The sequence below is a fragment of the Anopheles arabiensis genome, chromosome 3, assembly GCF_016920715.1.
Source record: "Anopheles arabiensis isolate DONGOLA chromosome 3, AaraD3, whole genome shotgun sequence".
Classification (NCBI taxonomy): domain Eukaryota; kingdom Metazoa; phylum Arthropoda; class Insecta; order Diptera; family Culicidae; genus Anopheles; species Anopheles arabiensis.
The window spans coordinates 93,546,888-93,564,297 of NC_053518.1; the positions used below are offsets into that span (position 1 = coordinate 93,546,888).

The following is a 17,410-nucleotide window of genomic DNA, read 5'->3' on the forward strand; positions in this document are numbered from 1 at the left end:
AATTTTCGCTTCCCATTCCGGCCCAAACTTACGTCCAATATGTCGGGCGGACCGCGGCAAAGGTAGCGATAGATTTGGATCACCATGACGACCGGCACCAGAAGGAGAAAGCTGACCTGCACGAACCCACCGACCTGGCGAGCCCACAGCGGCCAGTAGTTGCTGGCGCCCGTGGCCGATGTCGATGCGGCGGCCGCCACCGTCGATGCGGAGGACCAGTTGAAGAGGGCCGCACTGTTCGACAGCCGGTACTGGAGGATGCACAGAAAGATGAGCCCGATCGGGATGAGGAAGTTCCACGCGAACGCCACGAAGGCCGAAAACGATTGCAGCATCTGCAGATCGTTGACTAGAATGTCACCTGTTGGGCGAGGGAGGAGAGATGTTAGTTTGTTCGGAAGAGGCAAGTGAGAGGGGACGACTCACTTGTGAAAGGACGACCGCGCACGAGAAACAGTGCCAGAATGTGACCGATCCAGAGCAGCAGTAGCCACCAGGCAGCACCGAGGATCGTGTCGAGATAGTGCACAATATGGATGCCACCTTCCGTTGCCAGGGGCATCCCGAGCAGTAGGCCCGTGACGCAGCTCAGCAGGATGGAGGATGGTGCGTCACCGATAGCACCGGCGATCGGTTTCCACATCACGCACAGCTGTCCCAGCCCGAACAGTACGAGCGCTAGATACCCGATCATGCCCCAGATCGGGGCAATGTGTTCCGGTGTGGCGGCGGCAAGAGCGGCGGGTAGCAGCTCGGTCACAAGCCGCAGTGCCTGGTAGCCTGACTCACGACTCGGATCGGCGTACGATCGCTTGAAGCTTTCACCTACCACGGTCGAGTAGCGAAGCAGCCACCGATTGGGCATGGTCGCGTGTTGTGGCGGTAGTGGTTGATTAGCCGGCCGCAGGAACACGTTTGTGCCTAGGTTTTCTGGAGAGCGAGAGACAAAAAAACATCATTAGATTGAAGTTTAAGAGAGGCAAAAATAGTTCTACATTACCATAAGACCCAGGCAAGTAGTAGTAACCGCGACTGTTGAGAATCTGCACACAAGCACTACCAAGGACGGCGGCAAGTATCAGCACGGTGAGCGTAATGAACGCGACCAGAAACGCATCACGCCGCAGCTCCCGGCGTGTCCGCACATTGCAGCTTCCCTTCCGATTGCTGCGACAGTTCAGTGCGTAGATCGACACCCCGAGCAGGCCCCACGTTAGGAACGTTTCCTGTGCCGCGCTGGTCCAGCTGCGCGAGTTCAGAAAGAAGTCCTGCCAATCCGTTGCCGGGAAGATGTTCTGCACGCTGTCGTAGTCGATGAACGTGAGGAACTTGGCACAAACGGCGGTAAGTGCCGCAAACGCGCCAACAAACACGCCGATGGTGATCTTCCCCAGTGAGCGAATGCCGCGGCACAGTGCCACAAACACGAACGTCCAGATGATGGCCAGATTGAACGCGAGCTGAAAGCGTATCGCTCCGATGCCGCTGGTACGAGAGGTCGACTGTGAGACGGGTGGTAGATTGCGCCCACCGTATCCGGTCGGCAGGGAGCTGGACACTGCCTGATGGGCGAGATAGTAGCGCTGCAGTACGACGCCGTTGAAGTAGTCCGCCACCGTATCCGGCAGCCGGTAGGATTGATTGTCCCGTCCACTGTGGTACGCCTCGAACGGTTCCTGCCAGCGGTACTTCTCGTTGCGCATGATGAACGCATCCCGAAAGTACACCAGCACCCAGGCAAGCGAAATGGCCGAGTACAGCGCAATGAGGGTCTGGGCAAGCAGCAGCGCTATCCCGATCCCCTTGCAGATCGGGCTGATGCGCCACATCGTAACAGGGCCGCCTCGGATGCGCGCACCCAGCACCATCTGCAGCCACAGCATCGGGATGCCGAACAGGAGCGAGAAGAGTAGAAACTGCACCACAAAATTAGCACCGAAATGGACGCTAAACACGGCAAAGCGTGAGATGTTAAACAGTCCGAGGGTGCAGAAGGTGGTGGCTAGCGAGCGCGAGATGGCGTGTGGCCAGCGTGCCTTCGGTCGGCCGTCACTGCGCCGGCTGCTGCTCCGCTGTGGGCTTGCTTCCGTGTCGGACTCGTCGTTTTCGTTGTTGTTGCCGCCGCCGGCAGTCGGTGCGGTTGAGGCAGTGGCCGGTTCGGCGGCCTGAGTCGTGGTGGAGGCGCTGCGCTGTTGCACTTCCGAGGAGTTGCGCTGTCTTCGGCCGTTGGATGAGGAGCGGATTGGCTGCGCACTGCTGCCGATAGAGGCATTTTCATCTCGCACATCAACACCGCGTGAGAATGGAGCAGACCCTGTCTCAGTTGATCCATCGACCGGTTGTTCCAACGTTCGGCAAGTCCTATGAATAACAAGAAAAAGGGGGAAGTTAGTCGCTTCAATCATATCACCATCACATCGAAACGGTCTCTGTTACACATCGGAAAAGGAGAGCGAAAATACGGCATCTTTTGCACCACTGTTGTAAAACATCTTGGCAACTTCTTCGTTTCGGCTGCTGCTCTGGTACTCCTCCAGCGACCCAACACCAATGTCAAGGACTAGGTCAAGTCTGCTGCCCGAGAACGAACCTAGAGAACGTGTGCCGTGCACTCTATGCCACGTCGTCACGGCCTACGTGCATTGCATGGCTGGGAAAATATCAATATGCTCCTCCCCAGGTGCAGTAGCAAAACTCCCAGTGTGGCTGTGCCTGCCGTTGTAGGAAGTTTGTTGAAAGTGGTTGCCACGGCAACGGACATCGCACACTACGGCTCTACAGTGCGGGGAATAAAATGAATCCTCCGTACCTATGGCTAAAGGGTAAGGACTAGTATTGTGCTTCAAGAATCTTTCGAGAAGAATTCGTGAATCTCTGAATATTTAAGAATATCTTGGGATTCTCGGGAGCACCAACATTTACATTATAGATCTCACGAGTACATGTGATCTTCGGTCGAAATAAGGCCGATAGTCCCAAATTCACAAAAAACAGTTAATTAACAGTGAAACAAGACAAGAATCACAGCAAAACCGATTCTGATATGGACTATTTCAAAATTGATTCAAACTGATCTAATGAAGTGCAATGCAGAGGCCAAAATGTCTAGTTGTAGATTCATTAATACATGTAAGAATAAAGCTTCATAAATCAGATTTCCGGATTTGGTTTTGTCGGAATTATTTTTGGAAATTGTATGAACTATTTCGCAAGCTTGTATTGACCCACATCAAGAGTGACGCATATGCTAATTCCCAATATGCTCTTTCGGAATCTGCCGAATTCACACACCTCCCACCGACAACAACACATGGTGGACTTTGCGCAAAGTCATCCTGAGTGAGAGCAAACAGATTTTTGTTTGCCACTTCCCCCCCTCACGCTCACCCTTTTTTCATCCCCTTTTCCTCCAGTCCATTGAGGAAATATAGATAGCCAAATTCGAGCGAAATGATTCATTGCCGACCATTGCCTTTTTTGGAATGGCAATGTTGTGCAGTTGAAGTACACGGGCAGTACCTGTCGTTCGCGTTATCAGCGGCCGATGCTATCGAGCTACAGGTAGTTGTCGTAGATAGCAGCGACACCGGACTCGGATTGCGCGAGCTGCCCATCGAGCTGCCCTCCTCCGACTCGGCCACGTATCGACCGTGATGGTGCTGACGGTTCTGCTGCGGGTGATGAATTTCATGGTGCAATTGGGTCAGCAGCTCCTCGGCCGGTGGTGCCGTCGGTGGCTGTCCCGGCACACTGTTGGTGCGTATGATGAGCTCGTTCGTGGCCGCATCCCGCACGACCGTAATCGAACCGATGCGGGGCTGTGACTGTGCCCGGCGACCGGCTTGTCTTGGCCGCTCCTGCACCAGCATCCCGTCCAGATCGGTTTCGAGCAGTTGTGGTGGTTGGGGAGAGGAGGACAGGGAGGCAGGTGGTGCGGAAGCTACGATCTGCTCCCGTTCGGTTCGCTCTACAAACGGCACCGGCGAGGGAGGTAGCGCAACCACTAGGGACGCACCAATCGGGTCAAGTGTGGCAGGTACTTCGTCCACCGGCAGCGTGCTAATCGAGCTGAGTTCGTTAGCCTCGAGCAGCGATTCCTGGCTGGCTGTGTTGGATGGAGCCGCGGCCACGGTGTCCTGTTCGGGCAGTTCGATCAGGTGCTTCTTGCGCATCGAATTCCGATGCCAGCTGCGATGGTGATGAGGTGCAGCGCTTTCGTCCCATGATGGACCGTGCCGGGGTAGCGAATTGCCGGTCGATGCTGCTTCGTGCTCTGTGGGAGAAACAAACAAAAGAAGAAAATAAATTTAAAAAAAACGTTAGAAAACAACCAGCGCGAAATATAACGAACACAACCACAGTTCCCATATCTTCCACAGTACAGCAGCGTAGCTGATTGTAGTGGGCATCCAAAATGGTATAGCCATTCCCGTTTCACTTCCCCCCTTTCAGCCGGGAACGCTGTCTTTAATCTTTTGTTCAAGTGACGCTGCCGGGTTAGTGTGAGTGAACGCGCCCAGGCGACGCGGATCGAATAAAAACGGTACAGGCCGCGCTGTTTGGCATTCATTCAGTACGCAGCGAACGAGCCGACGGAGCAGTCATTGAGAAACGCTACTGGCAGTATATGTGTTTGTGAATCTTCTCCGTTTGCGTCACTATGGAGATCAGCGTAGTAACGCTGGCCCTACTGGTTGGCCTGTGTGTGGCAGTTTACCGGTACGTTACGAAGAACTACTTTTATTTCGCCGACAAACCCATCCCGTTCATGAAACCGTCCTTCCCGTTCGGCAATGCGGGACCGATTCTGATGAAAAAAGTGACACTGTTCGAGCACTTCAAAAATCTGTACGACGCGTTCCCGAATGCAAGGTAAGTGAGTGGTCGGTCACCATCATCACATGTGTGCGGACGTTTCATCATCTTTTTCACGCACTCTGTTCCCCAATGTTTGCAGAATTCATGGCACGTTTAACATGCGCCAACCGGTGTACATCGTGCGTGATCCCGAGCTGGTGAAGCAGATCACGGTAAAGGACTTTGACTACTTCGTGGACCACATGACCACGGGCATGGAGCAGACGGAGGACAACAACAGCAACCATCTGCTGCTCGGCAACTCGCTCGTATCGCTGCGGGGACAAAAGTGGCGCGATATGAGGGCCACCCTCAGCCCGGCATTTACCGGCAGCAAGATGCGGCTCATGTTCGCCCTGATCGCTGACTGTGGCAAATCGATGGTGGAACACTTCCGGGAGGAAGATAAGAAGGCCCGGGCGGCCGGTGGCACCGGCTATCAGCTGGAGATGAAGGATGTCATGACGCGGTTCGCGAACGATGTGATCGGTACGGCCGCGTTCGGCATCAAGGTGGACTCGTTCCGCGATCCGACCAACGTGTTCATCACCATGGCACGGTCGGTCACGAACCAGGAGTCGCTGGTGAAGGCGCTGAAGATGATCGGCTACACGTTCGCGCCCAAGCTGATGACGCGGCTCAACATCGATTTCCTCACGCCGGAGGAGGATCAATTCTTCCGCAACACCATACTGGAGACGATGCGGACGCGCCAGGAGAAGGGCATCTTCCGACCGGACATGATCGAGCTGTTGATGCAGGCGAAGAAGGGCAGTTTGAAGCACCAGCAGGCAGAGGAACCAAGGACGGACAGTGAAACCGGGGAAGGGTTTGCGACCGTCGAGGAGTCGCACGTGGGGCGGCGTGCGCACGATCGCGTCTGGACGGACACGGAGCTGATTGCGCAGGCGTTCATTTTCTTCTTCGCCGGGTTCGAAACCATCTCCTGGACGATATCGTTTGCGCTGTACGAGCTAGCGGTGAATGAGGACATACAGGCCCGACTGTACGAGGAGGTGCGCGATGCGGAACAGTCGCTGGAGGAGGGGAAAACGCTCACGTACGAACAGCTGCAATCGCTGCCGTACCTGGATATGGTCGTGTCGGAAACGCTCCGACGGTGGCCCATCGCAACGGTGCTGAATCGCGAGTGCGTCCGGAACTATCAGTACGACGATGGGCAGGGGACACGGTTTACCATCGAGAAGGGAACGCTGGTCTTCATACCGGTCGTGGGCATTCATTTCGACCCGAAGTTCTTCCCCGAGCCGGAGCGTTTCGATCCCGAACGGTTCAGTGCGGCCAATCGGAACAACATCCAACCGGGTACGTACCTACCGTTCGGTGCTGGACCACGCAATTGCATTGGCTCCCGGTTCGCACTGATGGAGGCAAAGGCAGCGCTCTACTATCTGCTGCTCAATTTCCGCCTCGTACCCTGCGCTAAAACGCAAATCCCGCTCAAGTTGAAAAAATCGTCCACCCAGTTCGCCACCGAGCAGGGCATCTGGTTGGAGTTCCAGTCGAGAAGCAGTTGAGTTGAGTTGGATGTGCGACCGGTTGTTGTATGTATTTTAATATCTTTAGCTTTAGTCATTTGTAATACGCGAGGCACAGTGCAAAATATAATCGTCCAATCAAGACCCGTTCAGATCCGTTGCCTCTCTTAATAGCGCTTGTCCGAAAAAAAAAACCCCACTGTTTGACCCTCCAAATTTGATCTCTAGTGTAGGAGGAATGATGGAAGAATACGTTTGTAACCAGAGAACGTTTTTTGGCACTTCCACGTCCCATCTCCTCAGCTCTCTCTATCTCTCTTGCAGTTATTAGATTATGCTCGTTGAAACACAATCCGTCAACCACTACAACCTCCCCAAAAAAAAGAAGCAAAATATGCTGAGTCAGTGTGTATCAACCACATCACCACATTGAAAATCACCCCAAAAATACACTGCTGCTCCCATTACCTCCTGGTACACCGCGTCTAGTATGTGGGGAGGTGGGTAGCACACCCAGTTTGAAGGTCACATCAATACAAACCGGCATGTGTGTGTGAGTACGCGCGTCTAACGCTACAGGCTCCCCACATTAATAACGATGGCATAATGCGTGTCGGCGACAACTGGACGCCGTCAGTTCTGGACAACGCGTCCAGCCGAACGGACGCAAAGTCTTGACATTCTTCAACCAAGGAACCATTCATCATTGGCCAGCAGTGCCAATTCCAAAATTCCATCTAATAATACAAGTAAGTAGAAAGAGTCTAAAAGTGTAACATGTGTTGCTCTCCAAGCTGTAATTGTGCTGAAGTCGTAGGGGATATTGTATGCATTGGGCATTCTTCCTGCTGTAAATTGTATTTGCATTCGCTTTGGTTTTGCTTCCCGCTATGTTTATCCATCAATGAGATCATCGGTTTGGTGCGAAGTGCGCGTCCAATCGACCTTTGTTTGGAGATTCATGTTTGTACGTCGCATTATGGGCTGGTGGTGTGTGTGTGTGTGTAAAGCTAATGTGCCGCTTTCTCGTATATGTAATTACTACAACCGCGTATAGTAAACGTGATTAGGCGGAAGTGAAGTACTACCAGTGGCACTAGAGTACGATTCTTTGCTACAAGTATCTACCCCCGCTGTAAACAAATACAGATGGCGCTCGGCAGTATAGAGAGATACACTCGGGTGGTTGGTGTTGGGTTTCAAGTGTGTAATGGAGTGTGTTCTAATCTTATCTTGCCCCCCGCCAGCGTCCCGGTACGACGCAGACAAGCTGACCCGGGTTTCGGAGAGCACTCACAATCGCATTCATAAAGTGTTCTCGCACCGGCATCGATCAGAGTTCCAGCTTTAGGTGAAGAGTCGGCAGCACGATGGCGCTCGACATGGTGACGATGGCAGCGATTGCCACGATTCTGGCCCTGCTGTACTACTACGTGCGGAACCGGTACCGCTACTTCCTGGACAAACCGTACCCCCATCTAAAGCCCACCTTCCTGCTCGGTAGTTCCGCTCCGATGATGCTGCGGCGCCGGAACATGATCCAGCACATCGAGGCACTGTACTACAGCCATCCGGATGCAAAGTAAGTGATCTTTGAGGGACAAAAAGAGAAGGAGAAAATCGGGAAAAGAAGCACCGAGCTTGGGCTAATACACGATCGTTTACCCCTATTTTACGCCAAAACAAGAGTGATCGGTGCGTACGATCTGCTCACACCGAACGTGCTGCTGCGCGATCCGGACTGTGTGAAGCAGATCGGCGTCAAGGACTTTGACTACTTCACCGACCACACCCCATTCCTGCCGAACGAGAGCGACATCGGCCAGTCGGACAACATGTTCCTCAACTCGCTGTTCATGCTGCGGGGCCAAAAGTGGCGCGATATGCGCGCAACGCTCAGCCCCGCCTTTACCGGCAGCAAGATGCGCCAGATGTTCGAGCTGATGTCGGACAGCTGCCAGGGCATGGTGGAGCATCTGCTGAAGGAGGCGCGGGAGGACGAGTCGAAGCAGGCGCACGAGATGAAGGACATCTTTTCGCGCTTCGCGAACGATGTGATCGCGTCGATCGCGTTCGGCATACGGGTGAACTCGTTCGCCGACCGGGAGAACGATTTCTACACCCGCGGCAAGAAGCTGCTGGATTTCAGCTCGTTCTGGCCGTCGATTCGCTTCATGCTGTTCATGATGGTGCCCCGCGTCATGCTGAAGCTCGACATTGAGCTGATGGACAAGGAGATGTGCCGGCACTTTCACGCGATGATACTGGACAACATGAAGGTACGCGAGGAGAAGGGCATCGTGCGGAACGACATGATCAACATACTGATGCAGGTGAAGCGGGGTGCGCTGAGCCACCGGGAGGACGAACCGGACGTGAAGGATGCCGGATTTGCGACGGTGCACGAGTCGGCCGTCGGCAAGAAGGCCATCACGCGCGAATGGACCGAAAAGGAGCTGGTGGCGCAGTGTTTCCTGTTCTTCCTGGCCGGATTCGATACGGTTTCGACCGCGCTCGGCTTCCTGATGTACGAGCTGATGCGCAACCGGGAGGTGCAGGAGCGGCTGTACGAAGAGATCGCCGAGATTGACCAGCGGCTCGACGGGAAACCGCTGACGTACGATGCGGTCCAGGGTATGCGCTATATGGACATGGTCGTATCGGAGTCGCTGCGTTTGTGGCCGCCGGCCCCGATGGTCGATCGGTACTGCAACCGGGACTACACGTTCGACGATGGCGAGGGGCTGCGGTTCAAGATCGAAAAGGGAGTAACGGTGATGGTACCGGTAGCGGGCCTACATTCCGACCCGAAGTACTTCCCCGATCCGAAGCGGTTCGATCCGGAGCGGTTCAGTGAGGAAAACCGGCACAAAATCAACCCGGGAGCGTATCTGCCGTTTGGCGTAGGACCACGCAACTGTATCGGATCACGCTTTGCGTTGATGGAGGTTAAGTCCATCATTTACTATCTGCTGAAAAGCTTCACGTTCGAGCGGTGCGAACAAACGCAGGTGCCGCTGCGGCTCAAGAACAGTCCGGTGGTGCTGGCCGCCGAAAAAGGCATCTGGATTCGGTTCAAGCCCCGTGAGGTTGCCAAATAAGGGACGAAAAAAGTGGCCAGTGTACGAGCGAAAAAGCGTTACCAATAAACCACGTTATCACAGAAGCGCATTATCAGTTGTTCTTTTATGTTGGGAAGGAATTTCATGTCTCCCTTGTGCTTTATTGCACAGTCAGGTTGACCCAGGGCATTGCATATTTAAAAGTAAACCGCAAAGCCTTAACAGGGGGTAAGCTTATCAGGTGTTTTTATCGCTTCAACCTCATTTAAACTGGTTGATAATAAAATGGCACTCGGCAAGGCTTTGCCTCCAGTTCAGGAAATAGGACCTAAGCTTATCTGAGGTTTCTGTTAAAAAAAGGACAATATCCAACAGTTCATTATCTTCCACTGTCAAATTGTCTTGTTAAATGTCGAGTCACACTGTAAACTAAATCAACTGCTCAGACACACACACACACCCATCCACGCTTGATTGTCGTTGGATGACTTTGAAGAAGTTTAGAGTTTGACGAGCGAATCGTCTCTCTGTGCGGGTTATTAATGACAACCAGGCGTGGGAAGTGTATGTATACGTGAAAAGGGAAATTTGAGGTGTGTACGTCTATCGGTAGCAGTAATTGATTGAACTCCCTGAACTGTGTGTAGTCATCGGCGTACGATAAGATATGGCGTTATTAACCCACGAGGCGTTACGCGCGAGAACGATTGAGGCGAGGCGCGCGCTCGCCCGGAGATGGTTTAATTATTCATTTTGCGTTTAATTTGCAACCATTGTCGGTAGCCGGTAGATGCGGTTGTATGTATGTGCGGACTCATCTCACTCATCTCAGAAGATCATAGGAAATGATTCAATTAATCGTCATCATCAAATTGAGTGTCTGGAGAGTGAGTGTGTGGCGCTAGTCTGACAGAACGCGTTGACTACAGCATACGAATTTTGGTGATCGTCCCACATTCATCAGCAAAGCATTTGAAGTAGCTATCATTCGAGACAGGAATCTTCTTCAAAATGGAGATGTATTTAGTATACGTGGGCGGAATTGTATCTCTATTGATGGTGCTATACGTCTACCTGACGTACAACAACGATTTCTTCAAGAAATACCCGATACCCTGCCTGCCAGTGGAACCACTTTTCGGTAGCTGTCGTCAGTTAGTGCTCAAGCAGATTTCATTCAATGATTTCGTCCGCTCTAACTACGACCGATTCCAAAGCGCAAAGTGAGTAACGCGCTCGCCACTCTTAAGTTTTTGTCTTCCTAACAAAGCGTTTATTTTTTCAGAATATTTGGAATGTTTGAGGTGTTAACGCCGATGTTTGTCATTCGCGATCCGGAGCTGATCAAGCAGATCACGGTGAAGGATTTCGATCACTTTATCAACCATCGCCCATTAATAAAAGCGGATAGTTCAATGCCCAACTCGTCGGTTATGTTTACGAAGGTACTGTTCAACCTTAACGACCAGCGATGGCGTAACGTGAGGACCACGCTTAGCCCCACATTCACCGGCAGCAAGATGCGTCAGATGTTTGCCATGATCGTGGAGTGCAGTGAGAACATGGTACAGGCGCTAGCAACCACCAACGGGCAGGAATGCGAAGTGAAAGATCTTTTCGTACGGTTTACAAACGATATCATTGCATCCTGCGCTTTTGGTGTGCGCATCAACTCGTTCCGAGACAAGGAAAACGTTTTCTTTCGCTATGGAAAGGATCTCACGGACTTTGGTCGACTAAAAGTATTTCTCAAGATGATGGGATACCAGATGTTCCCGAAGCTCATGGCACGGCTAGAGATTGACATTTTCGATCGGAAGCATATACAATTCTTCACAGAGCTGTTTAGACAGTCGGTTCGGGAACGGGAGCAGCATGGTCTCGTTCGTCCGGACATGATCCATCTGCTCACGCAAGCCGGCAAGGGTAAGCTGCGATATCAACCAACAGATCGTGTGGAAGTGGAAGGATTTGCAACGGTACAGGAATCGAACGAAGAGAAGATCATGCCAGAGAACATGGTGAAGCTTAGTGAAAGTGAAATGGTAGCTCAGTGTCTGATATTCTTTCTGGCTGGATTCGATACAATTGCTACATTGATGTCGTTCATTGTATACGAGATAACGCTGGCACCCGAAATCCAACAGCGTCTGTACGAGGAGATTCAACAAGTGTCAGAGTCGCTGGGCGGAGGATCGCTCACTTACGATGCTCTGCAAGGTATGCGTTATCTGGACATGGTTGTATCGGAGACACTGCGAAAGTGGCCCCCAGCTCCATCTACCGATCGACTGTGCAACCAGGACTTTAGGATAACTGATGAGCGTGATAATGTAGAGATCATAATACCCAAAGGAGTTACCGTGAACATTCCTATTGCTGGTCTGCACCATGATCCACACTTTTATCCCGATCCAGACCGTTTCGATCCAGAACGCTTCAACGATGAGAATAAGCATAAGATTCCGCTCGGAGCATATCTTCCCTTTGGGATAGGTCCACGCAATTGTATCGCTTCCCGATTTGCTCTCATGGAGGTGAAGGCCATCGTGTATCATTTGCTGCTGCATTATGAGTTTAAGCGCACAGATCGCACACCAGTGCCGGTACAGCTAGCAAAAGGGTTTACACCGTTAAGGTCAGAAAAGGGCATATATCTGCAGCTGAGTCCACGGAGGACTATAAATTAGTCGCACATAATTTTACAAATGTTGAGTTCACAAATGATTGAAATATATTGAATCTCATGTATCTTTTTACTCACCAAACGCTATTATACTTGAAATTAATGTATGTGTAACAATATTGGAAAGTAATGGGCAATACAGTAAAAGTATTGTCCGATATGACGTTTATATTAATTACTATTTGTGTGCTATAGTATTGAAATACTCGGCATTTGATAATAAAACTCATTTTCTATTTCAGTTTTGATGGAAAACTTTCATAATTAGTGCTTACATAGACATTTAACGAATTGTGGTAAAATCTTATCAAAAGATTTACAAAATGGAGATAAACTTAGTGTACGTGATTGGAATCGTATCGCTACTGGTGGCGCTATACGTGTACCTGACGCGCAATAACAACTTCTTCAAGAGTTTCCCTATACCATGCATGCAGGTGGAACCTCTGTTTGGTAGCCATCGTAAATTATTACTTAAGCAAATTTCGTTGCATGACTTTGTTCGCTCAATATACGAACGGTTCCCGAATGCTAAGTGAGTATGATATTGTTGTAAGTTCGAAGTATGAGCCCGTATTCAAAACGATTTTTGTTGCTCGTTGCAGAATTTTCGGTTTGTTCGAGATGATAACGCCTATGTTTGTCGTACGCGATCCGGAGCTGATCAAGCAGATCACGGTGAAGGATTTCGATCACTTTGTCAACCACCGTGCGATACTACCGGGAGATGGATCAAGTTCTCGCAATTCGTCTATAATGTTCACGAAGGTACTATTTAACCTCAACGGTCAGCGATGGCGTAACGTAAGAAACACACTTAGTCCTGCATTCACGGGCAGCAAGATGCGTCAGATGTTCACCATGATCGTGGAGTGCAGCGAGAACATGATAAAAGAACTTGAAACCTTCACCGGACAGGAATTTGAAGTGAAGAATCTCTTCATACGTTTCACGAACGATGTGATAGCGTCGTGTGCTTTTGGTGTGCGCATCAACTCGTTTCGAGACAAGGAAAACGTGTTCTACCGTTACGGCAAGGACATCACGAATTTTGGCAGGCTAAAAGTATTTCTCAAAATGATGGGATACCAGCTGATCCCGAAACTGATGGCATGGCTAGAGATTGATATTTTCGATCGCGAACACGTACAATTTTTCATAGACCTGTTCAGACAGTCGGTACAGGATCGTGAGCAACATGGCATTGTTCGTCCGGACATGATCCATCTGCTGATGCAAGCTAATAAGGGTAAGCTGCGATATCAACCAACAGATCACGAGGAAGTGGAAGGCTTTGCAACGGCAAAGGAATCCAATGATGAGAAGGTTGTCCCAGAAGATATGGTAAAGCTCAGCGAGAATGAAATGGTAGCACAGTGTCTGATATTCTTCCTAGCTGGCTTTGATATAATCGCATCTGTCATGACCTTTCTTCTGTATGAGGTAGCTCTAGATCCCGAAATCCAGCAGCGTTTGTACGAGGAGATTCAACAAGTGTCAGAATCGCTAGATGGAAAATCAATCACATATGATGCTTTGCAAAGAATGCGTTATCTGGACATGGTTGTATCCGAAACGCTGCGAAAGTGGCCATCACAACCTGCTACTGATCGACTGTGTAATCAAGATTACAAGGTGACTGATGTGACTCCGAATGTTGACATTATTATACCAAAGGGGTGCATCGTGTCCATCCCCATTGCCGGTTTGCATTATGATCCTGCCATTTACCCCGATCCAACCCGCTTCGATCCAGAACGCTTCAACGATGAGAATAAGCATAAGATTCCGCTGGGAGCATATCTGCCTTTTGGGTTGGGGCCACGTAATTGTATTGCTTCCCGATTTGCTCTCATGGAGGTGAAGGCCATTGTGTATCAATTGCTACGGAATTATGAGTTTAAGCGCTCCGAACGTACACCGGTACCTTTGAAGCTCGCGAAAGGTTTCGCCTCTACTAGCGCAGAAAAGGGCATATATCTCCAGCTGAGTCCACGGCAGGTAGAATAAAGTTAGTTTCGCTATGTTGCATATCAAAGCACAATGAATGCTATTTGGTGAAAGGTAAAACATAAAAAGAATCTGCACAATTATGTGAAACTTTCTGTACTAAGGATGATATTACAAATAAAATGGAAGTATTACTTTCTTGGAATATTGCATACATTATTGTTATATAATTATATGTATGACTTTGAGCAAAACAACCAAATGCTGAATTATTAACATTAGCATTAAAGTTCTGATAAAATGATCTATTACATGATTCATTTCTTCTTTCCAAAAGCATTTAGGACTCAATTCTGGTATAGCCAATGTGATCAAAACAGAAGTCCTGGAGTGATCTTCTTCAAAGTGGTTAAAAATGGAGATAAACTTAGTGTACGTGATTGGACTCGTATCGGTGCTGGTGGCACTATACGTTTACCTCACACACAACAACGATTTCTTCAAGAAATACCCCATACCCTGCCTACCAGTGGAACCACTTTTCGGTAGCAGTCGCCAGTTTTTGCTGAAACAAATTTCATTCAGCGAATTTGTTCGCTCAAACTACGAACGATTCCCGAATGCAAAGTGAGTATGATTATGCGTAGCATATTTCAGCACTATATCTTTTTATTTATCATCTTGTTTTTTCTTCAGAATGTACGGTATGTTCGAGATGTTTACGCCGATGTTTGTCGTACGCGATCCGGAGCTGATCAAGCAGATCACGGTGAAGGATTTCGATCACTTTATCAACCATCGACCAATAATGAAGGCAGATAACTCTTCCAACTCTACTGCCATGTTTTCGAAAATACTTTTTAATCTTACTGGTCAACGGTGGCGTAATGTGAGGACCACACTTAGTCCCACGTTTACCGGCAGCAAGATGCGCCAGATGTTCGCCATGATCTTGGAGTGCAGCGACAATATGGTACAGGCCCTTGCACACCCAATCGGGCGTGAATATGAAGTGAAGGATCTGTTAATCCGCTTCACAAACGATGTGATAGCGTCTTGCGCGTTTGGTGTGCACGTCAACTCATTCCGAGACAAAGATAATGTATTCTTTCGCTATGGCAAAGATTTGTCCAACTTCAGTCGACTTAAGGTGGCGCTCAAGATCATGGGATATCAAGTGTTTCCCAAGCTAATGGCACGACTGCAGATGGACATATTCGATAGCACACACGTACAGTTCTTCACCGAAATGTTTAGGCAGTCTGTTCGTGAGCGAGAAGAGCATGGTATTGTGCGACCCGATTTGATCCATCTGCTCATACAAGCTCGCAAGGGTCAGCTACGATATCAACCGCAAGAATTGGAGGAAACCGATGGCTTTGCAACAGCAAAGGAGTCCAATGAGCAGAAGATTCTTCCGGAAGATATGGTGAAGCTCAGCGAGAATGAAATGATAGCACAGTGTCTGCTGTTCTTTCTTGCTGGCTTCGACACAATCGCAACATCGATGACATTTGTACTGTACGAAGTGACGCTAGCACCGGAAATCCAGCAGCGTCTGTACGAGGAAATCCAACAAGTTAACGAGACACTGGATGGCAAAGCGCTCACCTACGATGCTCTGCAAGGTATGCGGTATCTCGATATGGTTGTATCGGAAACGCTACGCAAGTGGTCACCATCACCAGGTACCGATCGAATGTGCAACCAAGACTATACTATTCCCGGTGATCCAGACATCGTTATTCCCAAGGGTGCTACCGTGTTTATCCCGATTGCTGGTTTGCATTATGATCCTCGCTTTTATCCCGATCCAGATCGTTTCGATCCAGAACGTTTCAATGATGAGAATAAGCACAAAATTCCGCTCGGAGCATATCTCCCGTTTGGGATAGGACCTCGCAACTGCATAGCGTCCCGCTTTGCTCTGATGGAGGTGAAGGCCATCATTTATCATATACTGTTAAACTATGAGCTTAAACGCTCCGAGCGTACCTCAGTTCCAGTTAAGCTAGCAAAAGGATTCTCCCCACTGAAACCGGAAAATGGCATGTACCTGAAGTTTAATCCAAGGATGAAGAATTAATACATTTTTACATTCGTTTCTTTTTCCTCTTTTATATGGAAATACATATATTATCTCTAATTAAACCTGTATGGATGTTATCAAAATAATTATCGAAATGGATGGATTTTGTCAATCCAAGAAAACGATAGCGTCGAAGACTAATCTTGAGTTATGTAGTCATCTCATTGATTCACTATCTATAACTTTAATAATGTGCCAAGGGTTTTTAATGCTTGTATGCGACTATGTCCAAAATAAAACTTCGTAGTTCCAAAACAATTGCAAAGCTTGTTTACTATTTCTACTGTTATGAAAAGGGAATCCTCTGGAATCTCAAGTCAAGAACAGTAAGTACTCGTCTATTTATCTGATACTTGAGACGCGTTCCAGTTCCTTCCGACAATTAATTGTGTCTGATGCAACGAGGATTTGCTCTGAGAGCCAATTAATCGATTTCGAGTACATTGACACAGTCGTTCTGTTGCGTCTACTACGCTCTACGATAACAAAATCACTCAACGCCGCGTAGACTTCAAGAAGACACAAAATGCATGCAAATGAAATATGACTCATCGTGTTCTATTATTTCTTATTGCTTCTTTCGGCAGGACATTACAGTCAAGGGTATATTAATTACAACTCTCGCTGTTCAAACCACACGTTACTCAATATGCTCTAGTACGCCAGACAACGTATACTTCAACGTCGGAAATGGTAAAGCGTGTTCTTGCGGTAAAGCGGGGGCACCGTCTAACGAGATCTACGCTAACCTCACTTATTATGCGACACGAAGTCGCGCGCGCAAGAATAAGCATTGCTAACATGCTAACGACGATCAATGGTTGCAAGCCATTTCGAATGTCTGGTCTCTGCTCCGGTGACTCAAAGCAACTCTTTCGTTCGTGGGTGACAACCGCCGCCGCCACCGCCGCAGAATTTGCACCGATCGTGACGAACCGAATCCGATTATAGCCCGGCGGCACAGCAGCACTGGTGTTGCGCCTAACGAATGGTTTACTTTATTGAATTTGGTCCGCGCATTCACCCCTTGTGTGTGCGCGCGCGCGATTAATTTAGGTCAATTGAGTTTAACCGAATTATCTCTAGCAAATTGGTGCGTCTCCCGCCCCGAGTTGCTTGCCGCCCTTGCCCCCCGCTGCCACAACTATGCTGCCCTCCAGTATGCCCTTCTTCACGCGCCCAAACAGTTCGGCCTGCAGTTGGCACAGCTCCTCCGCCTGGTTAGCCATATCCTGCACCGTTGGCAATCGATACTGCCGCAATCGGG

General features: G+C 49.5%; 4 protein-coding genes across 7 annotated transcripts in view; 3 read left to right on the forward strand and 1 right to left on the reverse strand.

Annotated features, from left to right (window-relative positions):
• LOC120900418 overlaps positions 1–17,410 on the reverse strand; it is a 29,296-nt gene that overhangs the window by 1,225 nt on the left and 10,661 nt on the right. For both annotated transcript variants that reach the window (XM_040307389.1, XM_040307388.1), the window contains exons 3-6: positions 3,520–4,273; positions 1,001–2,361; positions 427–930; positions 33–361 (exon numbers count right to left, since the gene is read on the reverse strand). In XM_040307389.1, the coding sequence (XP_040163323.1) occupies positions 33–361; positions 427–930; positions 1,001–2,361; positions 3,520–4,273 (2,948 nt within the window). The remainder of the gene's footprint in view (positions 1–32; positions 362–426; positions 931–1,000; positions 2,362–3,519; positions 4,274–17,410) is intronic.
• Positions 4,551–6,510, forward strand: LOC120900420 (cytochrome P450 9e2-like). The gene is made up of 2 exons (XM_040307392.1): positions 4,551–4,872; positions 4,958–6,510. Exons 1-2 carry the CDS (start codon positions 4,661–4,663, stop codon positions 6,393–6,395), a joined length of 1,650 nt encoding a protein of 549 aa, XP_040163326.1. The 5' UTR covers positions 4,551–4,660; the 3' UTR covers positions 6,396–6,510.
• On the forward strand, positions 6,678–16,401 carry LOC120900422 (probable cytochrome P450 9f2). 3 transcript variants are annotated; one of them, XM_040307395.1, is made up of 3 exons: positions 6,678–7,105; positions 12,347–12,639; positions 12,710–14,268. In XM_040307395.1, the coding sequence occupies exons 2-3, from the start codon at positions 12,428–12,430 to the stop codon at positions 14,112–14,114; spliced, it is 1,617 nt and encodes a 538-aa protein (XP_040163329.1). In that variant the 5' UTR covers positions 6,678–7,105; positions 12,347–12,427; the 3' UTR covers positions 14,115–14,268. The 3 variants fall into 3 exon arrangements, with proteins under 3 accessions (XP_040163329.1, XP_040163330.1, XP_040163328.1); XM_040307396.1 differs by lacking the exons at positions 12,347–12,639; positions 12,710–14,268 and adding exons at positions 14,392–14,681; positions 14,751–16,401 and having other exon boundaries at positions 6,703–7,105; XM_040307394.1 differs by lacking the exons at positions 12,347–12,639; positions 12,710–14,268 and adding exons at positions 7,604–7,938; positions 8,044–9,527 and having other exon boundaries at positions 6,974–7,105.
• On the forward strand, positions 10,215–12,345 carry LOC120900423 (probable cytochrome P450 9f2). Its single transcript, XM_040307397.1, has 2 exons — positions 10,215–10,641; positions 10,704–12,345. Exons 1-2 carry the CDS (start codon positions 10,430–10,432, stop codon positions 12,106–12,108), a joined length of 1,617 nt encoding a protein of 538 aa, XP_040163331.1. The 5' UTR covers positions 10,215–10,429; the 3' UTR covers positions 12,109–12,345.